Source organism: Argentina anserina, chromosome 3 (genome assembly GCF_933775445.1).
Source record: "Argentina anserina chromosome 3, drPotAnse1.1, whole genome shotgun sequence".
NCBI classification, from domain to species: Eukaryota; Viridiplantae; Streptophyta; class Magnoliopsida; order Rosales; family Rosaceae; genus Argentina; species Argentina anserina.
This window is the reverse complement of record NC_065874.1, coordinates 10,134,286-10,150,273: the sequence shown is the minus strand read 5'-3', so window position 1 is coordinate 10,150,273 and position 15,988 is coordinate 10,134,286. Positions and strand designations below refer to the sequence as shown.

At 37.2% G+C, this 15,988-nt stretch overlaps 2 protein-coding genes and 1 pseudogene across 3 annotated transcripts; all 3 read right to left on the bottom strand.

The window, feature by feature from the left end:
* Positions 1 to 820: 820 nt before the first annotated feature.
* On the bottom strand, positions 821 to 3,652 carry LOC126788096 (probable sodium/metabolite cotransporter BASS1, chloroplastic). The gene is made up of 7 exons (XM_050514058.1): positions 3,051 to 3,652; positions 2,764 to 2,857; positions 2,624 to 2,657; positions 2,039 to 2,093; positions 1,832 to 1,915; positions 1,465 to 1,752; positions 821 to 1,159 (listed from the first exon to the last, which is right to left on the bottom strand). Exons 1-7 carry the CDS (start codon positions 3,567 to 3,569, stop codon positions 1,004 to 1,006), a joined length of 1,230 nt encoding a protein of 409 aa, XP_050370015.1. The 5' UTR covers positions 3,570 to 3,652; the 3' UTR covers positions 821 to 1,003.
* A 135-nt stretch (positions 3,653 to 3,787) lies between these two features.
* LOC126788073 (protein FLX-like 1) lies at positions 3,788 to 10,221 on the bottom strand. Of its 2 annotated transcripts, none has more exons than XM_050514033.1 (6): positions 10,069 to 10,221; positions 9,046 to 9,711; positions 8,702 to 8,948; positions 7,111 to 8,513; positions 5,833 to 5,911; positions 3,788 to 4,195 (listed from the first exon to the last, which is right to left on the bottom strand). In XM_050514033.1, the coding sequence occupies exons 2-4, from the start codon at positions 9,624 to 9,626 to the stop codon at positions 8,424 to 8,426; spliced, it is 918 nt and encodes a 305-aa protein (XP_050369990.1). In that variant the 5' UTR covers positions 9,627 to 9,711; positions 10,069 to 10,221; the 3' UTR covers positions 3,788 to 4,195; positions 5,833 to 5,911; positions 7,111 to 8,423. The 2 variants fall into 2 exon arrangements, with proteins under 2 accessions (XP_050369990.1, XP_050369991.1); XM_050514034.1 differs by having other exon boundaries at positions 8,358 to 8,513.
* A 2,276-nt stretch (positions 10,222 to 12,497) lies between these two features.
* Positions 12,498 to 13,609, bottom strand: LOC126787026 (phenolic glucoside malonyltransferase 1-like; annotated as a pseudogene).
* Positions 13,610 to 15,988: the final 2,379 nt, after the last annotated feature.

Here is a 15,988-nt window from a genome sequence, read left to right as displayed (position 1 = left end):
AATACTCGGCCCGACCCGCCACTTATTTAAATTTAATAAGGCACGACCCCGTCACTCATGGGCCGGGCCCGGCCTGGCCCGTTGACGAGCCCTAAGCCATGACACAGAGAGAATTCACACGTGACTCACTGGGAGAGAAAATAGAGTAAAAGACGAATGTAACAAAGGTAAATTTGTTTCTACCAATAACCCAATCGCGTGTCAATATCAACTTAGCGAGTAAGTTTTACAGTGATACCCACATCACTCTCCCGTAAATACTGTAGTTATAGTATAGTACATCATGTATTTATACCTCAATTGCCTATAAATGCATCTTTCTCTTTTAAAATAAACACGTGTCTGTTATGTCTATAACGAAATATGACTTCAATTAGTAGAGTTTCGAGTATGGGTATTAAATTGACGAAGCACCATAATTTATGCACTGATGGTAAATTTTTCTCTTCATTTCAGGTGTTTCAAGAATTTAAATGAAATCTCGACTTTAGCAGGATTTCTGTTGTTGTACAAATCTGCATATTCATTGAAATTAATGTATATAATTTTTTTTTTTTGAAAACTTGCTGTTTGGACGAGTTAATAAGGAAGTTAATAAATGCAAATAATGGGAATGCTTTAACGTTATCTTCCCAAATACTGGCCAATATTCAGCATCAAATCTGATCGAAATCTTGAGTGGTGCTGCAATTAAGCTGTTGTGCTAGTTCAAGATCATGTGTACTAGCTACCAGAAGTTCAAAACTTGTATTTTACTGTCCTGTGAGGCTAAACATACATGGTAATACATTGGAGTATAGATATGCAAGGCTATAGCCACGATGAACACTTAAAAAGGGTGAGATATTCTACAATACCATTGTTTCAATATTCTCGGTTTACTAAGCCAGTGTACTACAAATGGCAAACCTCTCCAAGTGCTCATAGCTAACAAGGCCAAAGACACTAAGCTCATATAGTAACAGAAGAATTCATTTGAACTGATTGTCTACAGTTTCTACATTCACACTTCATTCTTGCTTTTTGGGGCGCTCCGTCTCCATATTCCTGCCAAGGCACTGCCAATGATTGAATGGCAAACGCTGGAAACCGCACATGGTACTGCAGTAAGAGGATTTCCGAAATGCTGAGTAGCTAGAACAACACCGAGCACCGAATTCTGAAACAGAAAACAGTTAACAAAAAACAAGGTTACAAAAACCACTATAGTATGGTTTTACTTGCACACAGATCAAATACCCTCCAAGGCTCTGACACATATACTGACATACACTGGCAAAAACAATTACATGATAAAGTTTGCAACCAAGAAAAACAAGACGTCATGTCAGTTACCAAATGACTACAATGTCTGTTCTCTCCAAGGAATTTAAAAGAGGAAGGCTAGAATGATGTGGTGGACTATTATTAGCAACTCTTCATATAGAAATCCAGATGTATGAGAAAAAGTGAGATGTTGCTAACCTGCATGCCAACCTCAATTGAGATAGTCCTTGATGATGCTACATCCAGCCTAAGCAATCTTGCAAGCATGTAACCGAAGAAAAATCCAGATGCATGCAGCAGACTGGAAGCTAGCACAACTTGTAGACCAGATGTAAGGATTGCGGAAGAACTTTGGGCAATTGCATTGCCACAGAGAATACCTACTGTTGCCACAGCAATGGGTGGCATCAAGGGCGAGACAAACCTAACTAGACCTTGGAAATACTGGTTCAGAAATGCACCGGCAATCACAGGAAGAAGCACAACCTGTAACAAAAACATATTGTAGTTTCATATAATTTATCAGAGCAACTACAAAGAAATGACAGTAGGTTTAAATTGTCACCTGCAGTGTTGAGAATAACATCCCAGCTGCATCTACTGCAACATACTGACCGGCAAGTTTTGCTGTAAGAAAGGGAGTCATGATCTACAACATGAATGGGTAAATAGGATACAAGGTTAGTTCGGAAAAGGTTCCTTAAAGGGGGCTTTGAAACTATCAATCAAAATATTTTGGTGGAAGATGTGTTAATTGTGCCAGTTTACAAACCACGGCTGAGACGGTGCTTGTTGCTGTCATTAACACCGAAAGGGCCACATTTCCACTGGAAAAACATAGAGGTTAGACGCTTTGGCCATGTAGAGCGAGATGAAACAGCAAAAGGCAATGTACAGTTTGTCCATCTAGTTTTTCTAAATGTATTTGATTACTTTGGTCTCAATCTCAAAAATGATAGTGCTGAAAGTTTCAATTTATGTCAACTTGGACATCAATGCAGTGACAAATCAAAAAGTATCCCTTCCCCTATATGTATTGCTATCGACTATAATAATAAAGAACATTAAGCAAGAAAAAAATGTAGCCAGATCTAATGTGATCTCAAGATCGTGCATGTAAGTCACTCCTAAGAACCATGGTGTTTCTATCCTATAATGTATAGGAAGATAACTATACTTTATCAAACTCTCTCAAACTTTATTGTTTGCAACATAGAGGAATGCCATGAATGCCCTATGCAGCTTAAATGGTCAGAAACTAGTTTCTGAAATAGAAGATCTGACCTAAGAAAATGCACAGGCCATGTGAAGTTGAGATCATGACATAAACTACCAAACAAGAAGAGAGTATATATACCGTGCAATGTAAGTGACAATGTTACTTGCTGTTCCTGCAAGAAGTAAACAAACAAGACCATTAATATTGGTAAGAAAGAGAATGAATTGAAGGGCATTACACAGGCATATACACCCAATATGATGAATACGAAGACATACCTCCAGGGCAGCAAGCAACCAGAATCAAACCAGCCGCATAATGTGACGGCAGGTTCAAAAGCTTGCTCACAAAATATCCTGACAAAGGCATCACCTGAAACAACAATTCACAATCCGAGCTTTAACACATTGTCAACTTATAATTGTAATCCTACAAACAACATTGAGTCAAAAACTAATCAAAAATCAAGTCTTGGACGATGAATCCTACTACATTAGTAGCAAACATTCCAATATCGACACACTAATGAGCAACAAATGGATCATATACGCAATGTAGGACTAACCGAATACTGAAGAACAAAGCCGGAGATCAACTCCTTGGGCATAGCCAAAGCATCCCTAAGGTCATTGAGAGTGAGGGTCATGCCCATCCCGAGCATAGTGAGTGTTAAGCCGAAGAAGTTGAACTTGGGAGTGACCCAGTTGAAGGAGCTGGGACTGAGCAAGCCCAAGAGACACCCCAATGCAACCCAAACGGGAAAGGCATTGGATATAGCCTCACTCGCGGCTTCAACCCAGTCCCTGAAGCTCCGGTTGTTCTTGGCACTGAAGCTGTTCGACGAAATGCCTGAATGGAGTGGAGCAACTAATGAGTGCGGCTTCTTGGTGGGTTGGGGCCATATTTTGGGGTTTTGGGGAGGGAGTGATTGTGGGTGAGAGTGGGATCTTAGTGTGAGGTGGATAGGAGAAGATGATTTGGGTGGGAGTATGGATGGTCTGAGTGGTGATTGGTTTGAAATGGGGTTTGGGTTTGGTTGGATGAAGGCTCTGTTGCCATGGGCGTATGACAGTGACGACTGCATTTCCTCTCTCTGGCTCTTTCAGAGTTTCACGCTTGTTTTCAGTTCAGGTGTGAGACTAGCAAGTGAGGAACACACTTTATCACACATAGAGAAGGCTTCTGTATTATTATTTCCTTTTTGTATTATATCAATTATTGATGACCTTCTTGGTACTTAGCCTCTAAATCAATTAGTATTATCATTATTATGTCACTAGATCAATCGATACTGAGCTACGATTGAGGAGAAATTGTTGCTTGTAACATTGTATGATTTTTATACATTAATCCGTCATAGAGTATATTTGGGTTGTTACCCCCCACAAGATCAAAACCAAAATGCTTAAGAATCCGAATCGACCCTTCTTTCTGTATAACATTTCACTTGAGCAATGGTATGCATGGTCTATGAAGACAAGGAGCAGTAGAACTAGAAAAACCATGATGCCAACTTTGTTCAACTTCAATGAATGTGTGAGCATTTGGCGATGAATATTTGATCATGCCTAGTGGCCGGCTATAAAACTGGTATGCACTGGTGATTTACAGTCATCTAACAGAGCCCGACCAAGGGCCGCGGTGGAAGTTCAAATCACCTCCACGTCTGTTCAGTTAAAGCATGTCACTTGGCTTGCCAAAAATAACCACCTGAAAATGTAATTAAACTTGGTAAGATAGTAGAAACAAAAAAATTTCAATGTACTGTATATCAATCTAAACATATTCTTTCCATATATTTGACCCATAAGAAGAGGCAGGCTTATAAGATTGGCAGTTATTTTTGGTCTGGTGCAAGATATACGCTACATGAAAGTGTCCACAAGCATATACAAATCAATGAAGACTACCAGAAGAGTTTGAGTAGCTTATACAAAGCAACTAAAATGCTATAGCTGAAAAGGATAATCAACTGCATATACAATAACGAGTTAACATACATTTCCACACCAAAGCCAGAACTTACATGTGTCAGTACTCCGTAGGCAGTCTTCTTTCTACATCATGCATATAATTACTCAATATGTTAGAGCAACCCTAATATAACCCAAGAACCTCTCTTTACTCTTTTCCTTTTTTCCAGCATACCCATTCGCAATTATTCAATGAAACCAAATTCAAGGCAAGAATAATTAACATAGAGTTGGCAAAAGCCCTGATGTTACCCAAGCCTCTCCTCTCTCAAGTATTTTAAGTTATCCATTGGGAGTTATCCAATGAATCAATTTCAAGGCACAATGAGGATGAGCTTTTCTTTCTACATTTATGTAATATACATATGGATTTAACTGGAACCGTAAATGCTAGACCTGGATTTGTTTCGTACTTCCAACCATCATATCAGCTCAACATTCTCAAGAGCTCATTTGCACAGCTAGACCAGCACCCTGGAGCTGGTTCTTTGTAGCCATGTTTCTAAGGTGCTAGTTCTTTTTACCCCCATTTCAGTGGTGAGGCCCATAGTTTGCTATCATGAGCTATGGGGTTCAACCTCGTGGTATCTAGCCATCTATCGTATTCATCTATGAGGTACAATAGAAAGGGTGGTCGTCTAATCACTATCGCATTCATCTATGAGGTACAACATAATTTAGCAAAGGCATTTCAGGGCACTTTTATATGAGAACAAAGGTCGTGAAGGAACTCCTTTGAATTTGATAAGTTCGCTACTGGCACGCCCTCACGTCCTTCTATTTACTCCAATAATATACCAAATGCAATGAATGCGAAGATTACTTATAGACAGATCCTTCCCCACTTAGTCACGTGGATAGAGCTATCTACCGTCCATTTATCTTTCTCACCTTCCTACAGTTATCACTGGCAGTCCCTCGTGCGTGCAGCACACGCCTTTTACTTTGTTTCGGGGCGTAAACTAACTATGTATCACAGGCAGGCAAAGTGAATTAAGAATTCCTGGGTTTTCAAAAGAATAAAAAAATACAATCTCCCCCAAACTCTTGCTTTTGCCATGAGAATTAGAGGATCCTTTTCGGCCCTTAACCCCCTATTCTACATTTTCAAATATTTTTATCACATTCATTAGTTTCTGCAATCATCATATTTAACTGTGTCACAGCTATTTTGTGGCTCTACCCATCTAAATTACCTCGGTATAAGACATCAGGCTTGCACTAACATATAGCGAAAACAGTCTGAAATGGAATTACGTGTTTGGTTTCATTTCAATCACTTCACATCCGCAGCCCATACAATAGGTTATCCACACCTAAATCCAAATAATAAACATCATGAAAGGAGAAGGTAAATTGAAAAGCTAAACATACCTCATAAACTCAGGCCATCACCTTAAAAATTCATGTTCATGATGACGCAGCGGATTTACATGGCCAAAAGGTTGCAAACCTAGAGACAAGCATATAGAGCACATGTTAGAAACCACAGAAAGCAACACTATATACTTCAGTAATGAAAAGTAGGAAACACGATACCAAGGCAGACACTAAGGGCATTCCATTCCTCAGATTTAAGAGGCACACAGAAAACAAGATAAAGAAATACATCAGTATTTTGTCAAACCAGAAACTCCAAACAAGGTACTTTCAATTCCATGTTTAAAGGCTGTAATATACTAGTCTACATATAGTTATCAATTGAACTTAGAGTATGCTCAGACATAGAAGAACTACCAGCGTTTCACACTAGAAAATAAACAAAATAGAGATAAAAGTCAATGCACTTCTGACAACAAGTTTAGACTTTATATCATAAACCAAACACAGGCAGCAAAAATCTGAAGTTAAACCATCCCCCATCAGATATGGAAACATAATATAAGCAAATATTCTACATAAATCTTTTTTCCTATCTGGTCTGAAAAGCAGACTCCTACACACACACTGGTGAATTCTCTTGGTCACACCACAAGAAAAACCTTGCATTTTCATAAGCTTAAATTCAACAAATATATTGGAACAGACCACCATGAAGTTTCTGGTAACAGTTGTTGGGAAGCCACCTCTCAATGGCTCATCCATGGTCCAAGCTAGGCAACATATGTGCCAAGATAAAAGTAAAATCAAAATAAATAAAAGTTGCAGCTCACAAAGTCCTATGATTAATTCAGTCATGAATTAAACTCTCTTTACTCCACTGATGATATTATATGTTCTCTACAGAGACACCTCAGCTGCTTCTCCAACCTAAATTTAATCTCAAAAGAAACCTAAAATGCACAGATGACAGACATAATCTACCCATCAGCTAAGTTTGCACATCACAACAAACAATCAAAACATCATGAGCTATCCTAATCCTAACTGCTGGTACTGATAAATCATCAACACAACTACAAAAGCGCCATTTCATGATTTGAAGTCTTAAGACTCACAGCACAAAAGAAATAGGCCCAGAAATAAAGCAGCCAACACTACCAAGAGTGGGAGAATTATCTGTCCGGTTTTAATGAAAAAGAACCTTTGTTTCTTTTTGGGTGTGCAGTCAACCAAGAAATGGGCATAATTGTTTAATTTTACTTTTTTCTAGTAAGTAAAATACAGAAGGAAATAACACTTGGTGAGAAGTCAAGAATGTAAATCACTTACTTGACCAGAAAATCATCTCGCTGCTCCAACGTTGAGTTCTTCCCAAGGAATAGCATACGTCAGGCAATGACTACTTCTCTTACATTAGGCTGCTAGCCCACTAAATGGAACGAGACAGACTTTCTGTCTTTAAATAACTCTTGGACTAAACTCAATTAACAACCAATTTAGGAAAAAAAAATGACAATTTCACCATCAATGATTGTTCCTTTCCTTGAAGAACATATCTTAAACTAAACTTAAATGGCAACCCAATAAGGAGAACAGATAAAAATTGTTCCTTTCCTTGTAAATATCGTTGAACTAAAATCGCTGCACGTCCCTAGATAAGAGAAGGTGACAATAGAAGTATAGAACCTGGGTTGGCCAGAGTAGTCCAGGGGGGAGCATAGTACTATGACTTTCGCAGCCATGTCAACATACTATTTTAGTCCACTACATACAAATTTGACATAAGGGATACAGCTCAAATTAGAAAAACTGCAAATTAACATGAATAATTGCAAGTTTCGGCTAAGACAACCAAACAAGGTGCAACAGCTACCAATTATTCAGAATCAGCAGAGCTTGCAGTAAAGAATATGATTTTGCGGAGAATAGGACTACATCCTTTCAGGAACAACATAAATCGATCAAAATTAACACACTCACTTCACTGGTGCAGTCTAAGACCCCAAAAGAGCAGCATAAACCACTAACCACGTCTAAGAAACTAGAACCCAACTACTGGCTAACAAAATTGAATGGGGAACTGTCAAGTATACATTGCAAACATTACATTTGCATGTCTAATACTTCTGGTCTTCCAGATCAAGGTTATGATCAATACAGCTTGAAGAATTCACACACTATTCTTCCCAGTAGTAATATAGCAATAGTGAGTGTTCCTATACTGAAATTTCCTAATGATTTATGACATAAGTATCTACTGGGTACTCAAAAAGTCACAATCTCACATACAAAGAGCAGAAGCATATTTTCTAGAGTTCTATGAAAGGTAGAAAATATAATTATTTAAATATGACAGTCACAGAGTTTATGCAATAAAATTAAAGATCATAAATATCATTATGAAATGCATCAAAAGAAGCCGGTGCAAGCAAAGCATCATAGAAAACCAAATTATAAGTAGTGTACTACACCAACAAGGTAATAGGATCTGTGAATTTATTTTTTTTTAGGTAGTTAACTTGAGCACAAAAAATCTTCCAAAAGGTCAATAATGAGAAAACACTTCAATCACAGACCTAAATATCTATGCGCTGCAGCCATGATACCATCAGAATGTAGCTCAGGATCAGGGCTGAACTAGCTTATCTGTGTCCCTGAGCTCGCTGCATATCATATGCACCCCAAGCACCCGGCATAGGATACTGAGGAAAATTTTCAGCACCACCTTGTACCTGAGAAGTGAGGTAGGAATTATTTCACACATCCAGATTCAGTAGTGAAATAGTGTCTATAGATTACACAATAATTGCAGCTTACAGAAAGAAACAATAACACCGACACACATAAGACAACAAACTATAATGTTCAAGCAAATAATTTAGACAATCTAATTATGAAACCTAAGAGGTATGAAATTTACAGGATTCATGCCATAGGCGGCAGGATAAGGATTTCCTGCATATCCAGCTTCAGGATTCCCATAATTTGCATTGTAACCACCACTGGGATTAGCAACAGCAACTGAAGCACGTGCCCTCTTCTCAGTATTAGCAATTTCTGCACGTAGTTTCTCCAGCTCCCTAGCCATTGAGATCAGGTTCTTCTCCATCACCTGACCATGCTCATAGTTCTCTGCATAACCCTTCTTTTCATACTCAATGGCAGCTCTACATACCAATACATATTCATCAAATTAACAGAGAGCAACAGACAATAAATGAAAGATAAACATTATACTTGATAGTAAAATTACACAAAAGCTACCTAGCACGTTGCAGTTCTTGTTTCATAGATTCAATTTCTGCTCTTAGAGCCGGTGCCTGTTGCAAGTCAGCATTGATTCTAGCAAAATCTTGGGTCATCGCTTGCGCCTGGCCAGAGAGCTCTTGCCTTGCAACAGTGAGTTCCTTAACATCCGCTTGAACCTGAAGAAGCTCAGACTGCATAGCCTCAACCCCACGAAGATCCACTTCCAAACGCACAGACTTGTCATACAACTCCCTCATCTCAACATCCTTGTCTGACCGCAGCGAATCAACATGGTAAGCCATGCGCTGCAGCTCAAATTGTGCAGCTTCCAATTCCTGCTTAAGGGCAACATGGGTCGCAGCCAGCCTCTGGTTATCAATCAGAAGACCCTGAATATCTTGAAGCTGCGCCGCGAGATGCTCCTCAATGATTGCAGGGTGAGGCGGAAGCGACCTGGGACCCATACCGTGCTGGGATTCTCTCATTTCCTCAAGCAACGCAGGATGGGGCATCGGCCCATGTCCTCTTCCATACGGTGCATCATGCATAGGAGGGGGCAACCCAGCATGAGGCGGTCCACGATTTCTTCCAGACATGTTTTTTTTCGTTTACTCAACTAATTCAGCTACCAAAATACTCCCTCCACAAAACTATCAACCACGAATGCTCGAAAACTCAAACCTGTATAACATGAACACTAAGCTCAATATTATGTCAACCTATTCAACTCACTAAAAATTTGCATTCCGACTATACAATAAACAAAAACAAAACATCCTCAGGTAAATACAAAAGCAAGCAGAGAATCAAGCTCAATGTCCCTAAAGCAATATAAAAATCAAACCTTTGTAATTCTAGAAAACCAAAAGTTTCAAACTTTGATAACAAACTGTAACCATTAATGTCAAGATGATGCATTATCTCTTTGTTTTTGATGATAACAGATTGAAGAATTTGATTTCGCGGCAAAAGAAAGTGAAACTCGACGACTGTAATTGTAAGCGAAAATAGGGGTGAGAGTTGAGGAAAATTACGGACCTTTAAGAAGTAAGGAGGAGGCGAGGCTTATCGGAAGAGGATTCCGGTCATGGGTTCCGGGCTCGGAGTGCTTCACAAACCCTAGCTGAGGATTGTTCTCGGTGGTGTTGTGAAGGAGAAGACGAGGCAAAAAGAAAGTTAGGAGGGTCTGGTTTTGTGATTATGAAGGACGATTGGGGCGAAATATCAACGGTGCATGTTATGTAATTCTTCTGTTTTGGAATCGAAAATTCACCATGACTAGTTTACCCAAAATTGAACGAGTAGGGTGAACTGGAGTGGTAATAAACAACTAGTGTTTTATGTGAAAAGCTCCGATTATGCATTACAAGTTTACAACACGATGTCTTACTACTTCAATTGTTTTGAGATCGGAATAGTCAGACCTAAATTGAAAAGCATTACTTCAACAGTAGATGACATGTGATTCTTCTGTTTTGGAACGATGGATTTTTGATGACGAGTTTACTCATTATTGAACTAGTGGGGTGAACTAGAGTGGTAGAGTGGTGTACTCATTATCGACAAATTTTATATACACTCCTTAACCCTCTTAATACACATCCTTAATATCTTATAATTAAAATGAGATTTTATAGTTATATAAAAGACCGAAACAACCATATATTACAAATATAAAAAATATAGAACAAATTAAAATACATAAATAAAAAAATAGAAAAATATACAATTTATCATATTAAATTAGAAAAAAAAATCACTACTTATTTCTCAATTATAAAAATGTCATTTTAATTGATTATAAATTAGAAAATAGTCAACAAACTTGCAACAAAATTAGAAAATAGTCACTATTTAAATATTTTCTGGACAATTTTATCTTTTCTACTTCATATTCTTCCTCTTTTTCTTTTTCCTCTTCTTATTCTAATTTTGTCGTTTGGCGATGGATTTGAGAGTGGTTAGTATCTTGAAAAAATTTCTCTCCCCTTTTTCATTTGATACCATATCCACTGTGAACCAACCACTGTATAAGGCGCAGCAACCCTCGCAAGAGGTTGCCACTGTCGATGGCGGTGCTCCAAGTAATTCCGGCGACATTGGAGCTCAAGATTCCTTAATTCTAGTTATTATCTTCATTCTTAGCATACTTATACCAATCTCCTATAAATTTTAACATAATTTCGCATATTTACATATTTTCTCTCAGCACCCGATATCACACCACCTGTCACACCCGTTGTCACACCACCTGTCACACTCATTGACACACATGTTGTCACACTACTTGTCACACTATCACACAACATGTCACACTACCTATAACACTGTTTTATGTGACTATGTTGTGACAAGAATAAAAACAAGAGGAAGAAATGATTAGAAATGACGAACCTTTATTTATTGTTATGTGATCTTGAACTTCTCAAATCAACTCATACGATCTAAATATCGACATTAATGTGATGTCACACCCCAGCCACACTTCTTATCACACTAACTGTCACACTAGCTATCACACTTGGTATTAGGCTTGTAGTGTAACTGGTAGTGTGATAGCTAATATGATAGCTAGTGTGACATACAATGTGATAGCTAGTGCGACCATAATTTTCTAAAAAAAAAAGAGTTATCACATTGTTTGTCACACTAGCTATCAGCCTATCACACTACATGTCACAGTAGAAAGTTAGTGTGACTAGTAGTGTCATAGTGTGACATCAATTTTCTTCATTTAAAGAGATTCGGTTCTCATGAAATGAGTTTGTTGGCTCCTCATCATACAAACACTACACGGGCAAAGGCGCTGAGGTGTGTGTTTTTCGTTTGCTTAATTATTATTTCATGTTTAAAGATTTTAAAGAAATGTTCTGAGAACAATATTTATATGAATATCAATCAATATATATATATATATACTACATAAGATAGTCAAATAATAAAATATATTATGATTAGGGATATTTTAGGTCTTTTAGGTGGTGTATTTAGTAATATATTAGAATTAGAAATTAAAGTTGTGGTGTATTAAGAAAATGGTGTGTATTAAGAGGTTTGAAGAGTGTATATAAAATTTCTCTTTAAATAATCGTAACCTAAAACCATATGAAATTACCACTACTAAAAGTGATTCGAAAACACAAATTTGTTTGATTCAACATTTTATTTGACCATATTGTAATGTAATGGCAACGATCACATCGAGTAATGATTGTATTTTTTTTTTTTGGGTAAGTGTAAGGTTTTTATTTCTACGTACATCAACAGAGTAGACATATAATCCCTAAATAACGATGAGAAAGAAGATCATGTAGTACGTGGAATATATAGCAACAATAAAAACATCAATAGCTTCAAGGATTAGCTAATCAACAAGGTGTTGGTGAAGACCTTTGGCAAATAGAGAAGCAAAACGACCCACACGATGTTCTTCTAAATGAGAAATTATTATATATACACGACACATATCATACGTGGCGTACTCCTTCATTTTTCAAACCCATAATAGCTTCACTAATTGCCTTCACAACCACAATGAACCCATCTTCTCCTAAAAGCCCTTTTGTTTCTGCAACTACTGAACAGGCTGCCACGCAGTTGCCAAAGTAATTTGCTGATATAGGAGGATCTAAGCGAGACCTGCAGTCGATGCTGAAGATCAAATGTACATTATCACATTTGGTTTCTTCTGCCTTGACTAAGCAAACCCAAGTATAGGCACAAGTTAATGCAAAGGTTGACAGATGAAGTGAGTCGGAAGTTCTTGCCGTCTTTATCACATGTTGCCTAAGTGCTTGTATTTTTGCTTTTGTGAACTCAAAGGTAGCTCTAATATAGCCTGGTGGAGATTTAAGTTCCCAAACCTTTAAGCTTCTGTTGTTAGGGCCTCCCATGTCGAGCCATTGCTTCGCGTAGATCACTTCGAGCCTCATGGGATCCTTAATGACCGATCTATCACTGTAACACGGTTTTATGTCATCCGCTAACAATGAAAGCGAAGTGGTTGAGAGTTCTTCAAAATGCCTGCATACATGAGCCCTTAATTTGAAAAACAAGGTTGAGGAGTTGCCATCAAGGACTGCATGGTGCATGGCTGATCCAATCGAAAACCCTCGATTAGGAAAAAGAGTGATTTGTAGTGCCAGCGCCGTTGCTCTATCATGAAACACATCCAGAGAATAGCATTCTTTTGCTTCAACGAAGTCACTGCTCGAAAAGACGGTGGAAATGATCATGACCAGCATCATCATCAGGGTAGTACTCGGCTACTGTGAGCGAAACGGTGTCGCCTGTGACGTAGCTGAGAATCGGCTTTGGGGAATCTTCAGGCCATGTGAGGTTTCCAGCGAGAGGTGAAAAGTGGTGAAGAGTGAGTGATAAGGAGGTTTTTGAGTCTTGGAAGTATCGAGTCGAAGAAGAGCTCTGTGTTAGAGGCTTCATAAAAGAAAAGGCGTTGGAAGGGTCCAAACCTCAGCCAAAGTAGATCAAAGAAGGTTAGAGGAAGTGACCTAGCGGCTGAGGCTGGTTGTGGAGCTACACTGCAAACCTCAACTATTTTCACTGGATTTTGATTCGCCATTTGGAAATGGAAATAGCTCAAGTGATACTTCGATCTAGCTAGACTAAGAATTATATATATATATATATATATATATATACGGCATAAATCCGATTTGCACCCCAAATTTGGCTGAAATTGTCAATTTGCACCCCGAATTTGCATTTGAGTCAATTTACCTCCTAAACTTGGTAAAAATTGCCGATTTACACCCCGAACTTGTATTTGAGTCAATTTACCTCCTAAACTTGGTAAAAATTGCCGATTTGCACCTCATCCGTTAAATTTAATTGTTTCTATCCAATTTTGCGTCACATGTCATGTATTTAAGGGGTAATATTGTCATTATATATTTATTCATATTGAATAATGAAATAAATTAATAAAATTACTTAAGAGGAACACTTGCTACAATGTTTGTTTTTTCGAAACATGTTATTGATTTATATATTTATTATTTTATGTGATATGGACATATGGTATGTTAAAAGATATTAGAAAAAATATAAATAAATAAATACATTGAAAATTAAAAATAAATGTGTGTTCCGAGAGAATTACTATTCTACTATTGTGTGTGTCTTAGCCTTATTAGGTTTCCTGTTAGAGATAGATTCGCATCTCTGTAATAGATTAGGACTCCGAATTCTACGGGATTGTGGTTATGTAATGCCTATATATTGGTCTCATTATCAATCAATAAACGGTTACGTTCTGTTCTATTACGTCGTTATTATTCTCGTTTTGTTCATCCTCCAACAATGTGTACATATAAAAATATATTTATACACAACACACTATATTTGAATGGGTGGGTATATTGAATATATAATTCAAAGTAGGGTTAAGTAGTTAGAAAAAAATATGTAAATAAATAATTTGATTAACAAAATAATCCTCCTTTTAAAGAATATTTTTATTTGTTTTTAAGAAAAATATAAATAGAAAATGACAACATTACCCCTTAAATACATGACATGTGACGCAAAATTGGATAGAAACAATTAAATTTAACGGATGGAGTGCAAATCGGCAATTTTTACCAAGTTTAGGAGGTAAATTGACCCAAATACAAGTTCGGGGTGTAAATCGGCAATTTTTACCAAGTTTAGGAGGTAAATTGACTCAAATGCAAATTCGGGGTGCAAATTGACAATTTCAACCAAATTTAGGGTGCAAATCGGCATTTATGCCTATATATACAGTCTCTATATCCAGAGTGAAGCTTCACTCTGAAATTACAGAGTGAAGTTCCAATTTTAGCACACTTTTCGATCAAATTTTTTCACCATAAGCGATTCAATATTTAGGTATATTATTCAAAATTATCTCTATAAATTTTCATCCAATTTGACAATAATTTAAACTTTCAAAATTGAGATTTATACGAACGGTTCACGTTGAACAGTTTTAATTCATTCATTGATTTAATCTAATTTCAATACCTTAACGATGTCCGAATTAGATGAAATTTTGTAGAGATGATCTTGAATAGCATACATAAATATTGAATCGCTTATAGTGAAAATATTTTATCGAAAAGTGTGTAAAAATTGGAACTTCACTCTATATTTTCAGAGTGAAGTATATATATATATATATATTTATTTATTTATTAATGCCTCGATCGTCAACCAACGGGATAAGACAATAAGACATGCTAATAAGACAATAATCACATATATAATATTTATTAGGTAGAAAATGTAGGTAAAAGACTACAGAGGAACACGTACATGCTAATAAGAAGACGAAACATCTTTGAGAATTGATTGTGCTGTGGCTTGTTATGCATTGTACAGTAGAGATAGAAACACCACATGTGAAGCTACTGGAGAGCAAGCTGGAGTTCTTTTCTCTTGGTGTACGTGTTCTAGACTTCTAGTGCATTCTCCATGATAGTGATATGGATCTCCGAGCTTCTGATCTAGTGAAATATGGTTAATCTTGACTAAATTATGGTCCCAATAATTATATACTGATTAAAGTCATTAAACTATCAATACTCACTGTCATAGTTTTCACAGTCACATCTGATATGAGCACCAAAACATTGTAATAAGAACACTTGCGCACTACAAAAATGTGACGTCCAAGAAAATTCTGAAATTATAATTCAGAAATTTTGAAATTATAACTTCAGAAATTCTTGCACGGAAGACAACTGCACGATGCAATGGTAGCCGTCTAGTGAAGATCATAATTACAGAATTTACATCAGAGTAGTTTTGTGACAAGTTCAGCGATACGAAAACTAGCTAGCAGAATAGGTTGGAGTTCATGAGTACTCGCTCTGGAATTTGGGTATGGAGCTACGAATTGAGTGTGCACAAATTAGCTAAGGTATATCTTGAAAGGCTTCCTCAATGTATTAGATCTCCTTTCCATGCCAACACAATA